This window comes from Fringilla coelebs (genome assembly GCF_963513975.1).
Source record: "Fringilla coelebs genome assembly, chromosome: 6".
Lineage (NCBI taxonomy): Eukaryota > Metazoa > Chordata > Aves > Passeriformes > Fringillidae > Fringilla > Fringilla coelebs.
The window spans coordinates 54,440,263-54,462,791 of NC_140034.1; the positions used below are offsets into that span (position 1 = coordinate 54,440,263).

The window sequence follows — 22,529 nt, forward strand, 5'->3', positions numbered from 1 at the left end:
GGATGGATGCTGGGCAGGCAGTGGGATGTGGCCCTGGCTGTGGTCAGAGTGGATGGGCAGTCAGTGCTTGGAGAATCCAGGGATGGACCATGTGGCTCCTCAGCAGCTCCCTGCAGTGGGAAGGATTCAGTGGGGAGGAGTGAGATGTGCAGGGAAGGAGGGCAGTGGAAATGGTGGGATGGGAGAGGGAGGTGGGAGGGTTGGGCTGTTTGGCAAGAGGCTGATAAATAACAGAGAATAAACATTTTCAGTTCTTCTGAAGGTGTTCAAAACTAAAGTGGCCTAAACTTTAAAAGATGTGTTTTAGATGGATAATGAGATGATTTGGACTCACAGTTAAGGGATGAATTCTGTATGAATATTAAGGGAAGCTTTATTGATGCACAATTATGTCACTGTAGTCTGTTGTTTGGATGTCCCCTGTTCTCCCCATAGTCGCTTTCTCCCTCCCCTGTATTGTTGCCATCAGAGAGCCTGAGTCATCTGGGACAGGTAAAAAGAAGGGGTGCACAAAAGCTCATTGCTGGGGGGAATGTGCAGCATGAGAACACCTAACCCTCCAGTCAAATTGCAAGAAGGCAGGCTCCACCAACAAACACAAAGAAGGACTGACAGACAGACTTTGGGAGGGGCCAGGTTTGGCTGATGCAACCCCCCGGGGTATCAAAGGTGAAGCATCCATCTTGGAGATCAGCCAGCCTCGTGGTAGGCAGCCATGGGGGAAGCTCCCAGGACTGCTTCTCCTTTTAGTCCTTTTGTTGTATTTTTTGTTAAGGTTTAATAAACCTTTGAAACCTTTTAAAAGTGGGCGGTTGTTTCTCACAGGATGTACAGGCTGCACACGGGATTGCAAACATGGCAGGAACCTGTGCAGAAACAGACAAGGAGGCCTGCAGTGGTTTTGGGGCAAATTCTGGAACAGGAAGCAACAGTGCATGGCCAGAGGAAAAGTTCAAGGCAAGGGCACCTTTAATATGGTAGCATTCATTGAATAAGATCACCAGAGAGACCCCTCTTAATAAACCTCCAGGATCATAAAAGTACTTGCAGGAGGAGGTGGATGCATGGAAATGAGTTATAGGAAAATAGTGTTTATGTATTAGGTAAAAAAAACTTCTCAATGCCTACATGTGGTTATACCCAGCTGTAAAGTCTCACCATACAAACAATACAAGAAGAGATCCCTCTGTGTCCTGTGCAGGTAAGGAATTCCTTCTTCCTCATGCTTTGCATTGTGTTAGAAAGTTTGTCCTGGCCCTTTTCAGTGTTAGGATAAAGACAGGATGCACTTGAGAAGAGAGAGGAGCTGGGGAGGGCACTGCGGTCACTGGGAGAGGGTGGCAGGAACAGAGCAGCTGCTGGAGGAGAGGAAGGTGAGGTAGGGAGGAAGGAAAACATTGCACTGACCTGTTCCCTGTGGGGCAGCAGCAGGCAAAGGGGTCTGTGCAGATCAGCGGTGCTCCCTGGTACCTCTTGCTCCTTTGGGATCCGTGTCCTAAAGCGGCTCCTGCCAGGTCAGGGACATGAAGGAGAAAGTGCCCAGATCACCAGGAGCTCCCCATTCCCGTCCTGCTGGCTCCTCTCTGTGTGCCCTGTCCTGGTGCTGTTTCGCAAGGCTCGGTGGGAGAGTTGGAAATTTAATCTTTGGCTACGTCAGAATTTCACTTCCTCAGTGAAGTATTGGTCTTGACCTTTTTTTCTCTGCCATAGAGGAAGTGGCTCGACATGCAGATTACTTTGAATGGCTCCTCCTTTCCTCCTGATTACAAACTCTTTTCCAAATGGGGCATTCTCCAAATGCTTTCCCTCTCTCAGCAGGATTCTACCATTCCTCATTTATCTGCCCTGAGGGGTCTCTGTCCCTCCACCAGCAGAGAGCTGCTCTTGGGGCTGGTGGCACTGGAGTGCTGGCAGTGCTGGAAGTGCTCACAGCACTGTGCAAGCATCTGGGTGCTTCGCAGAAACAACTCCCATTCTGGGAAGAGGCCCGGGATCATTGCCAAAATTTTCCCTGGCCCCAGGATAGCATCCTAAGGCAAGAATTGCCATTTCTGTCATTCCAAAGCAGGCTCACACAGCCTAAGGAAAGGACAGCACTCAGTTGCTTGCAGCCAGGTCATCAGCACTTAGAGCCCACCCTAATTACTGCCAATCCCCCTGATGATGCAATGAAAGCTATCAGGGACCAAGTTTTGGGATGCTGTGATCCCCTTTCCAGCCCCTCATTAGGGCTCATTCTCTTCCTCCTTGGACTTTGGAGCTCTTGTGTTTGTTTTACCTGACCCCAGCCCTCTGGGCAACCTGTGCCAGGCCCTCACCACCCTCACAGGGAAGGATTTCTTCCCAATATCCAATCTCACCCCGTCCTCTGTCAGTGGGAAGCCATTCCCCCTTATCCCGTCACTCCATGCCCTCATCCAAAGTCCCTCTCCAACTCTTCTGGAGCCCCATCAGCTCCTGGATCATGAAGTGTTTGCCCTTGAAAGGATTGGGCTGGTGAGGGAATGTGAGATTCCATAGCTGGAGACACAAACACGGTGTCAGCAGGGAAGAGAGGTGACAGTTCTGATCCCAGAGCCAGCAGTTTCCAGGGGGAGCATCCCAGATCCCTGGGTAGGAAGCATCTCAACCCAGCTTTCAAGTAATTCCTTGGAATTCACTGTAGGCTGTTGTCTGAATCCCGAGGGAGTGTGGAGGATTACTCTGATGAAACCTGCAGCTTTCTAAGGATTAAATCCAAGGGAGCAGCACTGATTTGCCTCTTCTCAAAAGAGATGATATTGCTGAAATCCTAAATCATCCCTCTGCTGTGTGCCTGTGCTCCAGCTCATGCACAGAATTTATTATTGCATTAATTTTCTTGGAAAGTGCATGCTGAGGGTGAAATACCACTGAAATTGTGGAATAGAAGTGGCTAAAATAGATTTGAACCAGAAATCAAAGTTTATCAGCACATCTGTAGTGCAGAGTCCTAAGGATCCAGCCCAGGAAAGAGAGGGGGCAAGTTCATGCAGTTCAAAAGACAAGATTTTGGGATTGGAGTTGCTTTAAACATGAAGGAAGAGGCTGAGATGGAGACCAAGTGCCTTGGCCACAGGTGTGGTTGCTGAGGCTCTCTCCTGTTGCTCATTTGCTGGGCAGAGTGCAGAGCAGATGAGGAGCAGAGCCCTGCTCCCGTGGCAGGCTCTGGAGCAGCTGCCTGTGTGTGAGAGCCCTGGAGAACACGAGGCAGCACGGAGAGCAGGGGCTGTGGCAGGAGCTGGGACAGAGCCCGCGCCGGGCGCTGCTGGGGCTCAGCCGCCCTTGGGCTGCGCTCCCCTTTCCCAAGGGACCATTGCAGGGAGCCTCCTGAAGATCCCGGCCAAGGACAGCAGCTGGAGGGTGGAGGTGAGGGGAGTGCACTGCGGGGAAGTTCTCCAGGCTGCCAGAGGAAACGAGGTCAGACTCTTCTCTTCCACCTTAATCAGGGCCCCCTCTTTGGGTAGAACCTGGGTACGGATTGTGGGGGCAGAACTGAGGTCTGTAGGGAATTAAAAGCCATAAATAGTGTGGGAAAAGGGAGGGAATATTGAAATGGGTGTCCCGCTGAAGGGATCCAGCAGCTCAGTGATATCAGCTGACACCTGAGAGTCCAGCTCAGATCCATCCCAAAGCCATTTGCTCTCTGATATCTCCATGGGCAATTCCTTCCTTCTCCAATTGTTTCCTCCTCTGTCCTGCCCACAGCCAGCAAGGAGGTATCTCCTGGCTTTTGTGCCAGGCACACCAGACCAGGCTCCCAGATCCTACTTGCCCTCTGTCCTGTCCCTCAGCCCTCCCTGTGCTGCTCCACATGGAAGCTGTGGCTGGGAAAAGATGGGAAAAGCCACGTTTGGGGGACAGCAGCGTTGCTCTGGTGTCTCTGTTGGTCACCCCTCCAGCTGTGTGAGGGGAGCAGAAGCAGCAGAGGTGTCACCAGGAGCACTTTGTGCCCTGCCACGGAGGGAGCCAGCCCTGCCTGCTGGAGACAGCCCGGTGGGAAGGCATCCAAGGGGAGCTGGAATGAGGAGAGCCAGGACAGCTGGAGCCAGTGTGCCAACAGGCAGTGGAGCAAAGTGCCTGTCACGCTGCTGCTGCTGCTGTGCCTGTGTGGGATGGTGGGAATGGGACTGTGCTCTGGCTCCTCGGCCAGCAGCAGCAGTGCCCACCCTCTGATTTACTTCCTGCTGGGAGCTGTGCAAAGGAATTCACCCCCTCTGGTAGTGCTGCCTTGCAGAGGGCTTTTGGGGATGTGCCAGTGCCAGGGAATAGGGACAACACAGTGGAATCATCATCAAGTGGAATCATAATGAATGAAAGACATCACAGAATAGATCCATAAAATATCCAGTGTTGAAAGGGAGCCACAAGGATCATGGAGTTGAGCTCCTGGCCCTGCACTGGACCTCCCAACAATCCCAGCCTGTGCCTGAGAGGAGCATTGTCCAAATGCTCCTTGAGCTCTGCCAGGCTGGTGCTGTGTGCAGGAGGGGAACTCCTGCCTGGGGTGGTAGTGGCTGACATAAGGAATCCTCATGGAATGGTTTGGGTTTTGTCCTGGTTTAGGGAAAATTTGGGAGGAAACCTTCAAATGGGATCCCTCTAAAAAACAAATTCAAGCAGCCCCTTCCCGAGAATGTTCAGGAAAAGATTTCCTTAGAAAAAAGTAAAAAAAAACCCTGTTTATTTAACAAGGAATGCATTCACAAGCATAAAAAATGAAAACAATATTAAACAATAAAATATCTTGATGTTCTGAAGAGTGGGAAATTCAGAAAGTCCTTGTTGTGCAGTCTAGTTTGGCTCACTCAGTCTCTTATCCGTCCCTCCAGTGCTGGAAAATGCCGTGTCCCAGGTCCCGGTGGGCCACAGGTGTGAGCTCCCGGTGCTCTTCTGGGTTTTCAGTCCAGAGCAGGTTTGAACAGTTCCAAGAAAAAGGAAAACCACAGTGCAGGGAACTCCTCTGCCTCAGCTAGCTAAAAGAACCTAAAAGCCAAGGAGAGCTCTCTGTTGCATGTCTGTGCTGCAGACAGCACGGTCTGGGAGCAGGAATGTGGAGGAGTGAGCGCAGCTTCTGAAAACCAACTGCTGCAGCTTCTCTCCCCCTCTTTGCTCAGAACCAGTCTTAAATGTGCAGAACCTATTTCTGGGCAAAACAGATGAATGGGGATACAATTCAGCATCATAAAGTCACCCCAGGAAAGGTTGGAAGGAGTGGTAGAGATCATCTCATTCCATCCCTACTTCTTCCATGGGCTGGGACAGCCTGGAAACCTTTGGCTTTGAAGTCTTTGCTCTTCTGAAAGGAAGCTCAGGTAGGGAGTGCCCTGGGTGACCCAGGAGACAAGGAAGGTGCTGGGAAGCAGAAAAAGTACATGGAAGGATAATGATCCTTCTGCACTTGCCTTGGGAGGGAGGCCCTGGCTGAGTTGTTCCCTGGATAACAGGTTGTATCTTGGAAAGTTTTGTCTTTCCAATGGACAGGAAATGGGAGTCACAGAGAGAAAAATCCTCTCAGATTTCAAAGCCTCTTCTGTTAATTATTAACAACACTGTTAATAAATGCTCCTTAGGTGTTTAACCTCACGTGTGTCTCAAAGCCTGACTCACCACCCAGGGCTTTCACTCTCTCTTCCCTTTCCAGAAGCAGTGGCACGTTGCTTTCCCCTGGATTTAAGGCAGTGGGAAAAGGAGGGACAACTTCCCTGAGCAAGAGCTGTGGCTGCTGCCCAGGTCTCTCCCAGGAGGAATGAGGAGCTCTTGGCACTGCCAACATCATCCCAAGCCTTGCAGGCACGTGCCTTAGGAAGGGCTCTGGTATGAGACAGGAACCTGGCCTGCTCACAGACCAGCCAGAGGCTTTAGAATGGGATAAAAGAAGGAAATGAGCCATTTTGGACACTGTTTAACAGAGACAGGCTCTGCAGTGAAGCCTGGATATTGTTTATTCAACAAATTCTGGGGCTGGAACTCCCACAGTGGAAACAAAGAAGAACCATTAATCCAAATCTGACTGAGGGGTGGTTCCAGAATGACAGAGATCAGGAGAGGCTGGGCTGTGGCTGAAGCTGCTGTGCAGAGTGGCTGTGCAGCTCCTCCTGAGGGTGGCCAGGTTCAGGATGGAGGTGGTCCAGGGCTTCCTTGGACACTGATGCTGGGGAACCAGAGGATGGATGGCCCCATTGTGCAGAAGAGCAGCACAACCCCCTCATCTCTGTGCAATTAAATGGTCCAAGCATCTGGTGATGGGAATTTCCATATTCCATGTACTTTCTGCTACAGGCACAGGAGTTCAGTGGAGTTCACTATCAACCCTGCACTTTACTCAGAAGGATTTAATTCTGGGATTCAAGAATGTGACAAATTCCCACTGAAAGGAATAGGGAATGTTGCTGTCCCTCCCCAGCTCTGCAGCCCTGCCTGGTGTCCCTTCCCATCAGCTGGGAATGCAGGGCTGGCTCTGCTGGACAGAAGGGGAAGGATGCTCCCTGTGATCCCAACCCCTCTCCTGCCATTGGGAGGCACCAGCCCCGCAGGGATTTGGGAAATCACTGCCAGCCCGTGCTGGGTGTGTCCCCAGGGATTAGGGTGTCCCATTCTTTGCAGGCAAGAGCTCCCTGAAAACACCATGGAACTCATCTGCTGAGCCAAAGGAGATGGAGTTCATTCCCTGGGGCTGAGGCCATGAGGGCCATTCCATGGGGAATAGAGCTGGGGAACAGCACTGAGCCCAGCTGCACTGCTGGGAGCCATGTGGATGCAGGAGGGAGGAGGAAAGCCATGCTCCAGTGTGCTCCCTGCAGAGCATGCCACAAAAATCACCCAAGGCAATGCTCCTGCTCGCTTCTCCTGCAGGAATACATCACCACGGGGAGGGTGATCCCATGGATATTCACTCATCAGGTATTCCTGATTAATATCAAGGAAACTCTCAACATCTCTCTGAGGTCCTTCAGCAGAGCAGTGAAAGCCATCAAGAAGCTCACATCCCCATATTCCTGAGGGACTCATTGCTGTGGGCTGTTTGTTCTTTCTGCTACTCAAAGACCCTCTGGAGGGAGAGCTGGAGGGTCCTCACTGTACAGTGCCTCCAGTCCCTCACCGTGGAAAAGGCCCTCCAGGATCTCCCTGCCAAGAAGTAGATGAAGGGTTTGATGCTGCTGTTGGTACAGGTGAGCAGGGAAACAGTCTGGGAGGGCACGTTGATGTAGCCAAGCTGCTGTAGGAAATGGCAGAAGCTGAGGAGGAGAGTTAAGAGGGCAGTGAGGTGGATAACCCTGTCGCGCCTCTGGGGTTTCTGCTGCTGGGAGCCCCACTTGCCCTTAATGAAGTCAATTGTGCCAGAAATGGCCACGGGTGCAGCCAAGAGGACCAGGATGAGGGTGTACATGGAGATGAGAGGCGCATGACAGTGCTCCTGCTCTTGGGAGTGGCACAGGAATATCACTGAGGGAATGACAGTGAAGAGAGCAAAGAAGGCCCAGGACTGGACACTCCCCATCACCAACCACATTCGCTCAGAAAGGTCCCAGAGGCAGCGCTGGAGGATCTTGTACAGACAGAGCACAGTGCCAGCAGGCCTGAGCCAGAACAGCCCCCAGTGGAAGGAGACAACTGAGAGCTGGAAAAGAAAATGCAGGTACAGCATGGGCATGACAGCAGAGCAGGACACATCCTCCAACAGGAAGAAGAGGGCGCAGGGGACTGTGAGAAGAAGGAAGAGGAAGTCGGTGACAGCCAGGTTAAAGATGCCAGAGTTATAGGTCTTCAGGCTGAGGAGCCAGAGCAAGCCCCATTCCCAGCCAGCCCACAGAGGCAGATGAGCAGTGTCACACTGTGTATGGCCATGCTGGTGACATCTGCCTCACAGAGATTGTCTCCTTCAGTGGGTGAGGCGGGAGGTGGGGACACGGAGGTCACCTCCATGGATGGACGCTGGGCAGGCAGTGGGATGTGGCCCTGGCTGTGGTCAGAGTGGATGGGCAGTCAGTGCTTGGAGAGTCCTGGGATGGACCATGTGGCTCCTCAGCAGCTCCCTGCAGTGGGAAGGATTCAGTGGGGAGGAGTGAGATGTGCAGGGGAGGAGGGCAGTGGGAATTGTGGGGTGGGAGAGGGAGGTGGGAGGGTTGGGCTGTTTTGACACAGGGCACAGAACGAGGGAGCTGGGGAGGGCACTGGGATCACTGGGAGAGGGTGGCAGGAGCAGAGCAGCTGCTGGAGGAGAGGAAGGTGGGGTAGGGAGGAAGGAAAACATTGCACTGACCTGTTCCCTGTGGGGCAGCAGCAGGCAAAGGGGTCTGTGCAGATCAGCGGCGCTCCCTGGTACCTCTTGCTCCTTTGGGATCCGCAGGTCAGGGACATGAAGGAGAAAGTGCCCAGGTCACCAGGAGCTCCCCATTCCCGTCCTGCTGGCTCCTCTCTGTGTGTCCTGTTCTGGTGTTGCTCCCCAAGGCTCACTGGACTCACAGGGGAGTTGGAAATTGCCACTTTGAGTATGTCAGAACGTCACTTCCTCAGAGCTTTTTCATATTGGGTTTTTTTTTTTTGCTCCAGAGGAAGTGGCTTTGGTGAAAAGCTCCAATTGAAATATTTTACAAATGGCTTCTCATTTCCCCCTGATGAGAAACCCTGTAGAATGTCCCATTCTCTGACTGCCTTCCCTCTCCTGAGAAACTTGTACCATTCCTTGTTTCTCTTCCCTCAGGGGTCATTGTCCCTCCAGCAGCAGAGGGATGATGGTGGTGCTGATGGTACTGGAATGCTGACAGTGCTGGAAGTGCTGGTGAGTCAGCTGGGTGCTGGTCAGAAGTAACTCCAAATCTGGAAGGAGCTCTGGGATCATTAACAAAGCCTCCCCTGTGCCCAAGGAAACTGAGCTGAGCTGGGCCCTATCCTATCCTATCCTATCCTATCCTATCCTATCCTATCCTATCCTATCCTATCCTATCCTATCCTATCCTATCCTATCCTCTCCTCTCCTCTCCTCTCCTCTCCTCTCCTCTCCTCTCCTCTCCTCTCCTATCCTATCCTATCCTATCCTATCCTATCCTATCCTATCCTATCCTATCCTATCCTATCCTATCCTATCCTATCCTATCCTCTCCTATCCCCATCTCTGCACCCCATCCCCACCCCACTCTCCATCCTCACCCCATCACATCCCACAGCTTTCCCAGATGGAGCTGTTCCCCCACTCTGACCATGGCCTGTCAGGTTCAGCTCTCTTTTGGGACTGCCAGGATCCAGACCCCTCCAACCCCCTCTGACCCTCTCCTGACCCCTCAGCCTGCTCTGACACCCCAGAACACACCCAGGGCTGATTTTTTTCCTCCTGACAGTCCCAGTGCTACCCCACCCCACCAGGATCCCCGGCAGTGTCCCTGTTCCTCCTGGCCACAGGGTTCCAGGACCCGGGATGGAGGAGGAATGCCCAGCTCCAATGTGCTCCTCTGGAGAACACAGGATGATAAACGTGGCTGGAGCCAGTGCAGAAACAGATTTGGAGGCCTGCAGTGTCTTTAGGGAAAGTGTTGTAACAAGAAGGAAGAGCACATGGCCAAAGGAAAAGTTCAAGGCAAGGTCACCTTTAATATCTCAGCACTCAGTGAACACAACCACCGAGGTTACCCCAGTTTTCACTTTTGGAATGCAGGCTCTCTGATAGTGGTTGCTTCCAAATCCCTCCCTATGTTCCAAGTTGGTTTCCCCCTAAGTTATATCCACCCCTGATGTAAACCTCCCCTCTTACTCCTCCCCTAAGGTTATCCCACTGTTGGCTGTTTGTACCCACCCACTGGTTTTGGCCTGCTTATAAACCCCTCAAGGGCTGCTCTCTCCCTCTTTCCCTTCCAAAGCTCTGGATTAAAGGACTATTGGGAGACCAGGCAGAGAGCATCCTTTGACTCTTTTACTTTTCCCCCTGATGCTGGCAAAGTTAATCCCACTGTAGAGCCGCAGCTCTGAGGTTCAGCTCCTGGTGAATCCATCCTGGAGCTGTTCCATACACCTTGGTGTGGCTGTGGGTGTCCTGAAAGAGCAAGCCAAAGACTCCAGGGGCTGGCATCACCTGGCACCCAACGTGGGGCACCATTTGTAGCATCCTGCATTGCTACTAGCACAGTCCAGGGTAAAGAAGCAAACAGGGCCTTGGCATGGTATGCACAGATGTTTAATTCTGCTGCATGGTGAGATGTTCAGAGCTCCCCCCACCCACACACATGGAGGGTCCAGGTTTTACTCTCTTGGGGCCCGGGGGGCTGACCCTGCTCTCGGGGCAGTACAGATCAGGGCCAATCTGGGAAAAAGGAGGGATGGCTCAGCCAAACCACTGCCCCCTGCCCGCCGTGGCTGCTCTGAAAGCCCCGCGCTGGCAGCGCCCTGGGCACCATCTGAGACACACCCGGGAGGGGCCCGAGCTCCAGCACGGCCGCCAGCGCCGCGAGCGGGACAAACATTGCACGGCAGCACACCAGCACCAGCGCCACGTCCAGCACCTGCAACACCAACACAAACCCACTGGCAAAGGTGCAAAAGCCCTTGCCATGAACGTTTTGGGGACAGTGAAATGGTTCAACGTAAAAAGCATATCTGGTTTCATTACCCGAAATGATAACAAAGAAGATGTGTTTGTTCATCAGACTGCTGTAAAGAAGAATAACCCCAGGAAATACCTCCACAGTCCAGGAGATGGAGAAATTGTGGAATTTAATATAATACAAGGAAGAAAAGGCCCCCAAGCAGCTGATCTGACAGGACCTGGTAGAGTTCCAGTGGAAGGTAGTTAACATGCACCAGACTGCAAACCTGCCAGATATTTTCCGTGCCATAGTCCTCCACACACCTACCAAGGAAATAGAGCCCAAAACCAACAGACATCAAGCCCCAGCCACAGCCTAAGAGCAAGAAGAACACAGAACACCAATGAGGTGTCCTGTGTGCAAAAGCCCAAGTCAATAATGAAAGAGCCTTCCAGTCCAATATGTCCCACTTCTTCTAATAGCCTTCCCCAATTTCTGTGGCCTCTCTGCCCCACTCCCACTTTCCCCTTTTCCTTTCCTTTGTCCTATTACCACTTTTTTTATTTTCCCACAAATTCCGACCACCTTTCCCCCTTTCCATGGCCTCCCTTCACTAATCCCTTTCCCCAGAGTTCCTCTGCAATTCTGGAGGGGGGGTAATTAGCAGGGAAAGAAAGGAAAATTTACCCTAAAGTAACCATCTTTTTCTTAAAAGTTAATGACTTCTCTTTGGAGTTTCCAGCAGGCACACCAGCACCTACACTGCCTCGTACAGAGCCAATTACAGCCAACAACACTGCCACACGTAGCAGAGAACCAGTCCCTGCTGAAGGAATCTTCTCCTTACTCAGTTTCCTGATAAACCGTACTAAGAAAACCCTGCATCCCTCTTGCCAGCACTAAGACACTCCAGGAAATCTGTTGGGACATTGGGAACTCAGAATTGTTTGCATTTTGAAAACTGTCTTATGTGGGCATTTCATTGTTTCTGTCATTTAGTGTTAATTCAGTTAATCCTTCAGAGAAGCTTTCTTAATAATATAAAAACTGGGAGTTGTGGGGACCCTGGGAAGCATCCTCTAAGTTAGGGAGACACAAGAAGCTTTCCTCAAAGCTGTTGCACCCCATTGGCTCCTTCCCCTGTTCCTGTGTCTGTTCCTAGGTCCCTGAGCCATCCCTCCTTTTTCCCAGATTGGCCCTGATCTGTGTATGCCCCGAGAGCAGGGTCAGCCCCCCGGGCCCCGAGAGAGTAAAACCTGGACCCTCCATGTGTGTGGGTGGGGGGAGCTCTGAACATCTCACCATGCAGCAGAATTAAACATCTGTGCATACCATGCCAAGGCCCTGTTTGCTTCTTTACCCTGGATTGTACTAGTAGCAATGCAGGATGCTACAAGACCCCTCTGAATGATCCTCCAGGATCAGGACAGGACTTCAAGAAGGAGGTGAATGCATGGAAATGAGTCCTAGGAAAGTGATGTTTATGTATTAGAGAATAAACACAGAGTTTAATGACTGTGTGGTTATGATGGATAAACCCCCTGTTGTAAAGTCTCACCACACACAGATCAGGGAGAGATCCTTCTGTGCAGGTAAGGAATTCCTGCTTCCAAATGCTTCCCATTGTGCTAGGAAGTTTATTTCAGCTGATTTCAGTGTCAAGATACAGATGGGATGCTCAGGGCAGAGGAAGGAGGAGCTGGGGAGGGCACTGGGGTCACCAGGAGAGGGTGGCAGGAACAGAGCAGCTGCTGGAGGAGAGGAAGGTGGGGTAGGGAGGAAGGAAAACATTGCACTGACCTGTTCCCTGTGGGGCAGCAGCAGGCAAAGGGGTCTGTGCAGATCAGCGGCGCTCCCTTGGGATCCGTGTCCTAAAGCGGCTCCTGCCAGGTCAGGGACATGAAGGAGAAAGTGCCCAGGTCACCAGGAGCTCCCCATTCCCGTCCCTCTGGTTCTTCTCTGCGCCCTGTTCTGGTGTTGCTCCCTATGGCTCAGTAGAGTCATGGGGGGAGTGGGAGAGTCAAAAATTGCAGCTTTGCCTACTTTAGAAATTCAGTTTCTCTGAGTTATTTATCTTGGGGGTGGTTTTTTATTTTCTTTTTCTTTTTTTTTTTTCCTCCAGAGGAAGTGGCTTTTCTCAGAAGATCTAAATGAAGACTTTTGTCATTGGCTCCTCTTTCCCTTCTGATGAGAAACACTCCTTCTCTGCAGTGTCCCATTCTGCAACTGCATTCCCTCTCTAGATAGGTTTTTGCCATTCCTCGGTTCTTTTCCCTGAGGGGTCATGTTCCCTCCAGCAGCAGAGGGATGCTGGTGGTGCTGGTGGCACTGGAATGCTGCCAGTGCTGGCAGTGCTGGTGAGGCAGCTGGGTGCTTGTCAGAAACAACTCCTGTTCCGGGAAGGGCTTTGAGATCATTGCCAAAACATGCTCTGGGCCGAGGAAGCACAGTTGAGCTGCTTCCTCCTCCTGTTCCGATCCCATCCTCATCCCTGCTCCCCATCCCTGTCCTCACCCCGCTCTCCATCCTCGCCCCATCCTATCATATCCCACAGCTTTCCCAGACGGAGCCACTCCTCACTCTGCTCGTGGCCTGTCAGGCTCTGCTGTCCTCCAGTGGAGAGATTTGGGATTGCCGGCATCCAGACCCCCTCCTACCCTCTCAGACCCTCTCCTGACCCCTCCAAAACTGCCTCCAACACCCCAGAGCGTCGCTGGGGACACCTGTCCCCCTGAACAGCCTTGATCCTGCCCTGATCCACCTGGGATCCCTGGAAGTGCCCCTGATCCTCCTGGCCATAGTGTTTTGGGACCCAGGAAGGAGGAGGAAAGCCCCGGTTCCCTGTGCTTCTCATTATTACACAGGATGATAAACGTGGCTGGAGCCAGTGCAGTTACAAATTTGGAGACCTGCAGTGGTTTTGGGGCAAGTTCTGTAAAAAGAAGCAACACTGCATGGCCAAAGGAAAAGTTCAAGGCAAGGTCACCTTTAATATCACAGCACTCAGTGAATGTGACCACCAGAGACCCCTCTGAATGATCCTCCAGGGCCAGGAAAGGACTCCCAGTAGGAGGAGAAAACATGGAAATGAGTCCAAGGAAAGTGATGTTTGTGTATTAGATAAGAAACACACTTTAATGCTTGTGTGTGCTTATGATGGATAAAACCCTTGTTGTTAAGTCTCACCACACAAAGAACAAGGGGACATCTGTGTGTGTTGTGGAGGTAAAGAATTCCTGCTTCCTAATGCTTCCCATTGTGTTTGAAAGTTTATTACAGCCCCTTGTGGTATTACTTCCCAGCCCAATCTGTACCCCACTTGCCATGCCATGCCATGCCATGCCACGCCACCCCACCCCATCCCATCCCACCCCATCCCATCCCACCCCATCCCATCCCATCCCATCCCACCCCATCCCATCCCATCCCATCCCATCCCATCCCATCCCATCCCATCCCATCCCATCCCATCCCATCCCATCCCATCCCATCCCATCCCATCCCATCCCATGGCCACTCCCCAGGTTGAAGCTCTGCCTGTCGGGCTCTGCTGCTCTCCAATCAGGACATTTGGGATCAGCATCCAGATCCTTCCTGGACCCTCCTGCCCCCTCCGACACACCCAGACCCCCCGGGCCCCGCCAGCCCCACTCCACCCGGGAGCAGGGACATCTCTGCTGTGACACTGACAGAGCACTCGGGGTGGGAATGCTGAGCCCCTGGGCCATCCTGTCTGTGCCAGCCCAGCTCTGGCACTGGGAATCATGGTTGTTCCAGGGAGCACAAGCCATGGCTGTGTCCCCTCCCTCCAGCCACATTCCTGGCTGGCAGCAGGAGCCAGAGGAAGCCGGGAAGCGCTGGCAGAGGGTGCAAAGGCAGCTCAGGGTTCACGTGGTGTTTATTGATATCAGACCTCAGTGGGATGCAGGAACCAGGTGCCAGGGGGAATTCTGGGGTCACAGCCGTGTTGGGAAGGATCCATTTGGGGAACAGTGCTCCAGGACCCGTGAGGGAGGAGCAAATCCATCCTCCAATGTGCTCTGTGCAGAGCATGCTTCCCACATGGCCCCTGTCACTGCCCCTGCTCCCTTTTCCTGCAGGAATGAAGGTGGGAGGGTGATCCTAAGTCACTGCCCCATGGTCCTGCATCGTGGGGCTTGAAGGGATCAACAGGCTCAGGCCCCCGTGTTCCTGGTGGCATCATTTCTGGGGGCACTGCTCCCTCCTGGCTCCTCAAAGACCTTCTGGAGGCACTCCCTGAGGGACTCCATGGAGCAGTTCCTCCAGCCCTTTGTTACTGACATGTAGATGAAGGGGCTGATGCTGCTGTGCGTGCAGGCAAACAGGAGAACAACCTGGGGGGACACAGTGGTGTAGCCGAGCTGCTGCAGGAAATTCCAGAGACTGAGGAGGAGAGTGAGGAACACAGCGAGGAAGACAATGATGTCAAGCTTCTTGAATTGCTGCTACTGGGAGCTACCCTTGAAATGAACAAAGAGGATTTTGCTGGAGATGACCATGGATGGAGCACAGACGAGGAAGCTGAGGATGTACAGGGAGATGAGAGCCCCCCAGCAGAGCTCGTGTTCCTGTGACTGGCACAGGGAATTCACGGCAGAAATGGCAGCGATGGCAGTGATGGAAAGGGCCCAGAGCACGGCACTGACCACCACCCATGAGAGGTGCTGGGGAAGGTGGCAGAAGAGCCCAGGTGGGCAGAGCATGGACCTGCACCTCTCGATGCTGATGGCCGTCAGCCGGTACAGCCCTACGGTGTAGAACATCACAGAGGAGGAAAAAGAGAGCATATGTATGCTGGGGACATGGTGGCAGAGCAGAAGAACTCCTCCCCAAGGAAGAGGAGAGTGGAGGGGACCATGAGGAAGAGGAAGTTGATGATGGCCAGGTGAAGGATGTAGGCAGTGATGGGGTTCATGGTGTCCCTCTGGATGCTAAACCCAAGGACGCAGAGCACAGCCCCATTCCCAGCCAGCCCACAGAGGCAGGTGAGCAGTGTCACACTGGGTATGGCCACATCGGTGACATCTGTCACACACAGATCATCACCTTCATTGGGTGAGTTGTCAGTGGAGGACCCAATGCTCACCTCCATGGATGGACGCTGGGCAGGCAGTGGGATGTGGCCCCTGGCTGTGGTCAGAGTGGATGGGCAGTCAGTGCTTGGAGAATCCAGGTATGGATCATGTGGCTCCTCAGCAGCTCCCTGCAGTGGGAAGGGTTCAGTGGGGAGGAGTGAGATGTGCAGGGGAGGAGGGCAGTGGGAATGGTGGGGTGGGAGAGGGAGGGGGGAGGGTTGGGCTGTTTGGCAGGAGACTGATAAAGAACATAGAGAATAAACATTTTCAACTCCTCTGAAGCTGCTTAAAGGCTAACTGGGCAGAAAGATAAAACGATGTAAAGGCAGGCATGCAGGATGATAAACAGGTTAGAAGCCAGTGGAGAAACAAATAAGGAGGCCTCCAGTGGTTTTGGGGATGTTCTATAACGAGAAGCAAGAGCACATGGCCAAAGAAAAAGTTCAAGGCAAGGTCACCTTTAGTATCACAGCACTCAGTGAGTATGACCACCAGAGACACCTCTCAATGAACCTCCAGGATCATAGAAGTATATCCAGTAGAAGGCAGACACATGAAAATTAATTCCAGGAAAATGATGTTTGTAGGCGAGACGGGGGGAAGCACGGTCGGGACGGACGGAGACGAGAGATCTCTGAAGCCAGGTCATGGAACTTGCAGTTTATTGCAAAGGGCCTGGGTGCAGGGCCCTGCTGGGAGCTGCCAGCTGCAGCTCGGAGCAGGCCCGAGAGAAGAGAGGGTAAGGATGTAAAAGGCAAGACCTAAGAGCAAGAGTAAGAGCAAGAGAGAGAGCATAAGAGAGCGAAGTTCCCGTTACAATACAATAAATCATCTTCTGTGTTGAATATTCTGATTCTCACTAACCAATCCAGTACAACATAAAAATCCTATAGCATTTACATACAGCCTATAGAAATCACTACATTACCAAACTGCTACATTTTAAACCCTAAAAACTACTCTTTGGACCCCTTCTGCCAAGCTGGCAGGGTCTGCTCTGACCCTTGGAGCTGTCTGCAAGCAGAGGGTATTGTTTCATCAAAAGGGGATTACCTTCAGCTGTCCACACCATTGTTTTCCCGTTGTTCAGTAACTAAGGGATCTCAAAGCTTGTTTTCATTTCAGTCTCACTTATAGTTTCTATATTCTCAAAATCTTTTGCCAGGCAATCATATTTATAAGGCTCTCCTGTTTCATCTTCCCCAACAGATGTTTATGTGTTAGATAAAAAATTTTAAATGATTATGTGTAGTTATAATGGATAAAATCCCATTTGTAAAGTCTCAGCACACAGAGGACAAGGAGAGATCCTTCTGTGTGTCCTGTGGAGGTAAAGAAGTCTGCTTCCTCAGGTCTCCCAATGTGTTAGAAAGTTTATTCTGGCTAATTTTGGTGTCACTCCAAATCCCCTTCAGCAGCATTCTCTCCATCCCTTCCCCTCTTGCCTTCTCTGATAAGCCCAGACCTCCCGGGGCCGCCTCCCCAACCCCGCCAGCCCCGCTCCACCCGGGAGCAGGGACATCTCTGCTGTGACACTGACAGAGCACTCGGGGTAGGGAATGCTGAGCCCCTGGGCCATCCTGTCCGTGCCAGCCCAGCTCTGGCACTGGGGACCATGGCTGCTCCAGGGAGCACAAGCCATGGCTGTGTCCCCTCCCTCCAGCCACATTCCTGGCTGGCAGCAGCAGCCACAGGAAGCCGGGAAGCGCTGGCAGAGGGGGCAAAGGCAGCTCAGGGTTCACGGTGCTGTTTATTGATATCAGACCTCAGTGGGATGCAGGAACCAGGTGCCAGGGGGAATTCTGGGGTCACAGCCGTGTGGGGCATGATCCCTTTTGGGAATCATGTTCTAGGAGTCGTGAGGGAGGAGCACAGCCATGCTCCAATGTGCCCCCTGCAGAGCCTGCTTCCCACATGGCCCTGGCAATTCCCTGCTGCCTTCTCCTGCAGGAATTGAGGTGGGAGAGTGACTCTGTGGATATTTATTAATTTTATTTATTATTAATCAGGTGACTCAAGGAAGCCCTCAGCCACTGTCCCACGGTTCTTCATCAGTGCAGTGGAAGGCATCAACAGGCTCAGACCGCCGTGCACTCATTGGAATCATTCCCTGGTGGAATCATTGCTGCTGGCAGTGTTTTCTTCTGGCCCCCCAAAGACCCTCTGGAGAGATTTCCTGAGGGCCCCAATGGAGCAGTTCTCCCAGCATCTCTGTGAAAAACTACAATCTCTTGTTTTCAAAATCTTAAAAGTTTAATAGTAATAAAATGTTTAAAAAATAGTAATATAATAGGAATAATAAAAATTTGGACAATCAGGATTTAGGTTAAAACGAGACAATAAAACAAAGAGTTAGGACAGTCTGGGTATCTCTTTCTGGGCCAAATAAGCATGAAAAAGGACCCAGTTAACAGAGGATTAACCCTTAAAAACAATAGCCTGTTGCATATTCATACACCTCATACATGATGCAGAAATTCCATTGAAACAAAGGATTCTGTCTGGTCAGTTTCAACTTCCTCCTCCCAATCCTGAAGGTGTCTTCAATACTGAGTGAGGCAAGAAGTAGTTTGTTTCTTCTGATAAGGGAGCAATAAATTCTTTTTTCTCTGAAAGATTTCGGTGTCCTGTCACTGCTATCTCGGTGAGAGCACCTCATTCCTCTCTTTTAAAAAAAGCATCTTAACCCCATTAAATTTGAAACTGTTTTTTTCTATTCTTGCAGTGTTTTTTCTCCCAGTCCTCATCTCAACTCATGAGCCCTTTGTTAATTTTTGTTTCCCTCTCCCCTGCCCAGCTGAGAGCAGGAGAAGCTGATCGAACGGCTTCCGGGGGTGCCTGGCCTTTGGCCAGTGCCAAACCACGACAGGCTTGCAGCAGGTTATCAGCATCTGAGCCCACATTTCTTACTGACAGTGCCCCTGATGGTGCAATAAAAGCTCATGGAGACCAGATGTTGGGGTGCTGTGGGGCCCCTTCCAGCCCTTCATGAGTGCTCATTGTCCTCCTCCTCAGTCTTGGGAATACTTGTGGTTGTTTTTTCCTGATCTCATCCCTTTGCAAGCACAGACACCTTCCACAAGGCCAGGTTGCTTCAAACCCCATCCAGCCTGGCCTGGAACACCTCCAGGGATGGGGAGGCCAGGGCAGTTCTGGGAACCTGTGCCAGGGCCTCTCCACCCTCACAGGGAAGAATTTATTCCCAATATTCCACCTAACCCTGTTCTCTGGCAGAGGGAAGCCATTCCCCCGTGTCCTGTCACTTCAGGCCTTTGTCCAAAGCCTCTCCAGTTCTTGGAGCCTCTTTGGGCTCTGGCAGGGGCTCTAAGGTCTCCCTGAAGCCTTCCCTTCTCCAGGCTGAACACCCCAGCTCAGAGACCTCAGAGAAGCCTCAGGGAGGGGGGTGATGCCCCGAGGAGACCACGGTGACACACACAGGTGTGACCCTGCTCCTGGAAGGGGGTGGCTGTGCTGAGGAGCACGGACTGCATCTGCCCTTGGAGCTGCAGCATCCCAGCCCGCTGAGGGAGAGGCCAAAGGCAGGGCAGAGGAAGAATTTCTGAAGGCACAAAACCACCAGCAAGGAAATCAGTAAAAACCAGGTTTAATATTAGGCAACAGCACAGCAAAGCCCTGGGGGATCGGCCCAGGAGCCGTCGGCGTTCGGGGATCAGCCCAGGGCAGCAGCCGGGAGAGATCCCAGCCCGGAGAGGCCCCAGTGCCAGGGAGCTCCTGCTCAGCGCTGCTGGGCCCAGGAGAGCTCCAAGGTCTCCTCTGGGCGCTGCTCACAGGGCCCCAGGGATGGCGGCGCTCACAGCAATGTCCCACCCTGGCCACACCTGGGGCCGGCAGCTTCCCGTGACGGCGGGAGGGCAGGGATGCTGGGGCATTCAGGGGAGCAAAACCATTCCCAAGGCTGTGGATGAAACCCCAGGAGGTCGTTGGACAGCAGCAGCTCCTGGGAGCAGAGGGTGTTTCTGATCAGCGCCACAGGAGCTGAGCCCAGGGGCTGCTCCTCAAGGCTGAGGCCTCACAAGCACGGATCAGAGCCCAGAGCGGCCTGGAAAGGGGCTGGGGATGCACCAGCACAGGGAGGGGGACCCTGTGGGTATGTGTGGATCAGGAGACTCAAGGAATCTCTCAGCCACTGTCCCGGGGTCCTTCAGCAGAGCAGTGGAAGGGATCAACAGGCTCAGACCCCTGTGTCCATGGCAGGATCATTTCTGTGGGCAGTGTTTTCTTCTGGCTAGTCAAAGACCCTCTCAAGGGAGAGCTGGAGGGACTGCACAGAGCAGGACCTGCAGCACCTCCCTGCCAAGAAGTAGATGAAGGGTTTGATGCTGCTGTTGATGCAGGTGAGCAGGAAAAAAAAATGGTAGGGCACAACAATGTAACCAAGCTCCTTCAGGAAATTGCAGAGGATGAAAAGGAGCGTAAAGAGACCAATGGAGACAATAACGATGTTGAGCCCCTTGGGTTCCTGCTGTTCGGAGCCGCATTTGGCCTTAATTAAATCAATTGTGCTGGAAATGACCAGCACAGTTATGGGTGCCACAAGGAGGAGCAGGATGATGGCCCACATGGCGATGAGGGCTGCCTGGCAGTGCTCCTGCTCGTTGGATTGGCACTGGGATGTCAGTGTGGGAAGCTCAGTGAAGAGAACAGAGAAAGCCCAAAACTGGACAAAAAACAGCATCCAAGTCAGATCGTCAGGAAGGTCACGGCGGCAGCAGAGCTTCAAGAGCTTTTCGATAAACTCCGCAAGGCCGTAAAGTGTCAAGAACAACGGAATCCAGTAGCAGGAGAACACGGACAACCGGAAAAGGAAACGAAGGTATAGGAGGGGCAGGATAGGAGAGCAGGACATGACCTCCACCAGGAGGAGGAGGGTGGAGGGGACTGTGAGGAGAAGTAAGATGAAGTCGATGAAAGCAATGGCACGGATGAAAGAGTTATCACCCTTCGGCCTGAGGAGGCAGAGCACAGCCCTGTTCCCAGCCAGGCCACAGAGGCCGATGAGCAGTGTCACACTGTGTATGGCCACGGTGGTGACATCTGTCTCACAGAGATTGTCTCCTTCAGTGGGTGAGATAGGAGATGGGGACACGGTGGTCACCTCCATGGATGGACGCTGGGCAGGCAGTGGGATGTAGCCCTGGCTGTGGTCAGAGTGGATGGGCAGTCAGTGCTTGGAGAATCCAGGGATGGACCATGTGGCTCCTCAGCAGCTCCCTGCAGTGGGAAGGATTCAGTGGGGAGGAGTGAGATGTGCAGGGGAGGAGGGCAGTGGAAATTGTGGGGTGGGAGAGGGAGGCAGTAACATTGGACAGTTCAGCAGGGAATGTGAAAGCAAAGCTCAGGGCAGAGGATGGATGACCTGGGGAGGGCACTGGGGTCACTGGGAGAGGGTGGCAGGAGCAGAGCAGCTGCTGGAGGAGAGGAAGGTGGGGTAGGGAGGAAGGAAAACATTGCACTGACCTGTTCCCTGTGGGGCAGCAGCAGGCAAAGGGGTCTGTGCAGATCAGCGGCGCTCTCTGGTACCTCTTGCTCCTTTGGGATCCGTGTCCTAAAGCGGCTCCTGCCAGGTCAGGGACATGGAGGAGAAAGTGCCCAGATCACCAGGAGCTCCTCACTTCTGTTCCGCTGGCTCCCCTCTGTGCTCTGTCCTGGTGTTGCTCCCCAAGGCTCCATGGAGTGATGGGGGGAGTTGGAAATTGCATCTTCAGCTACGTCAGAATTTCACTATCTCTGAGTTCTTTAGGAAGTGGTTTTTTTTTTTTGCCAGAGAAGAAGTGTGGCTTTTGTCAGAAGCTCTAAATAAAATATTTTGCAGATGGCTCATCATTTCCTCCTGAAAAGAAAAATCCCTTGCCTGCAGAATGCCCCTTTCTGCAACTGCTTTTCCTCCCCTGACAGGTTTCTATGATTCTTCGTTTCTCTTCCCTCAGGGGTCATTGTCCCTCCAGCAGCAGAGGGATGATGGTGGTGCTGGTGGCACTGCAACGACGACAGTGCTGGAAGTGCTGGTGAGTCAGCTGGGTGCTTCTCAGAAGTAACTCCAATTCTGGGAGGAGCTCTGGGATCCTTGCCAAAGCCTCCCCTGGGCCCAAGGAAGCTGAGCTGAGCTGGTCCCTATCCTATCCTATCCTATCCTATCCTATCCTATCCTATCCTATCCTATCCTATCCTATCCCCATCTCTGCACACCATTCCCACCCCGCTCCCCATCCCATCCCATCCCATCCCATCCCATCCCATCCCATCCCATCCCATCCCATCCCATCCCATCCCATCCCATCCCACAGCTTTCCCAGATGGAGCCGCTCCCCCACTCTGAGTGTGGCCTGTCAGGCTCTGCTCTCCTCTGGGACTGCCAGGATCCAGACTCCCTCCAACCCCCTCTGACCCTCTCCTCACCCCTCCAGCGTGCTCTGACACCCCAGAACACACACAGGGCTGATTTTTTCTCCCCCATGAGCCCCACTCCTCCCCAGCTCCACCTGGGACCGCAGCAGTGTCCCTGCTCCTCCTGGCCATAGGGTTCTAGGACCCAGGAGGGAGGAGGAAAGCCCAGCTCCAATGTGCTCCTCGGGAGAACACAGGATGATAAATGTAGCTGGAGCCACTGGAGTAACAGATTAGGAAGCCTGCTGTGGTTTTGGGGCAAATTCTGTAAAAATAAGCAACAGTGCAGGGCCAAAGGAAAAGCAAGGTCAAAGCAAGGTCACCTTTAATATCACATCACTCAGTGAATACGAACACCAGAGACCCTTCTGAATGATCCTTCAAGAGCATCAAGGGATGCCCAGTAGAAAGTGGATGCATGAAAATGCATTCTAGGAAAATGGTCTTTATGTACTAGATAAGAAAAGCTTTTCAATATCATTGTATGGTTATA

At 52.6% G+C, this 22,529-nt stretch overlaps 2 protein-coding genes across 2 annotated transcripts; both read right to left on the bottom strand.

Annotated features, from left to right (window-relative positions):
• Positions 1–7,004: 7,004 nt before the first annotated feature.
• Positions 7,005–7,944, bottom strand: LOC311155186 (mas-related G-protein coupled receptor member D-like; the record flags this gene model as incomplete). Its single annotated transcript, XM_084208117.1, is given in 2 exon segments — positions 7,005–7,806; positions 7,809–7,944. Coding segments are annotated over 2 exon segments (888 nt in total). The 3' UTR covers positions 7,005–7,054.
• An 11,291-nt stretch (positions 7,945–19,235) lies between these two features.
• On the bottom strand, positions 19,236–20,827 carry LOC311155187 (uncharacterized protein). Its single transcript, XM_084208118.1, has one exon. It carries the CDS (start codon positions 20,751–20,753, stop codon positions 19,878–19,880), a length of 876 nt encoding a protein of 291 aa, XP_084064244.1. The 5' UTR covers positions 20,754–20,827; the 3' UTR covers positions 19,236–19,877.
• Positions 20,828–22,529: the final 1,702 nt, after the last annotated feature.

Coding starts and splice junctions, on each gene's coding strand:
- LOC311155187 (XM_084208118.1), bottom strand. CDS start 20,753: ATGGAGGTGACCACCGTGTCCCCATCTCCTATCTCACCCACTGAAGGA.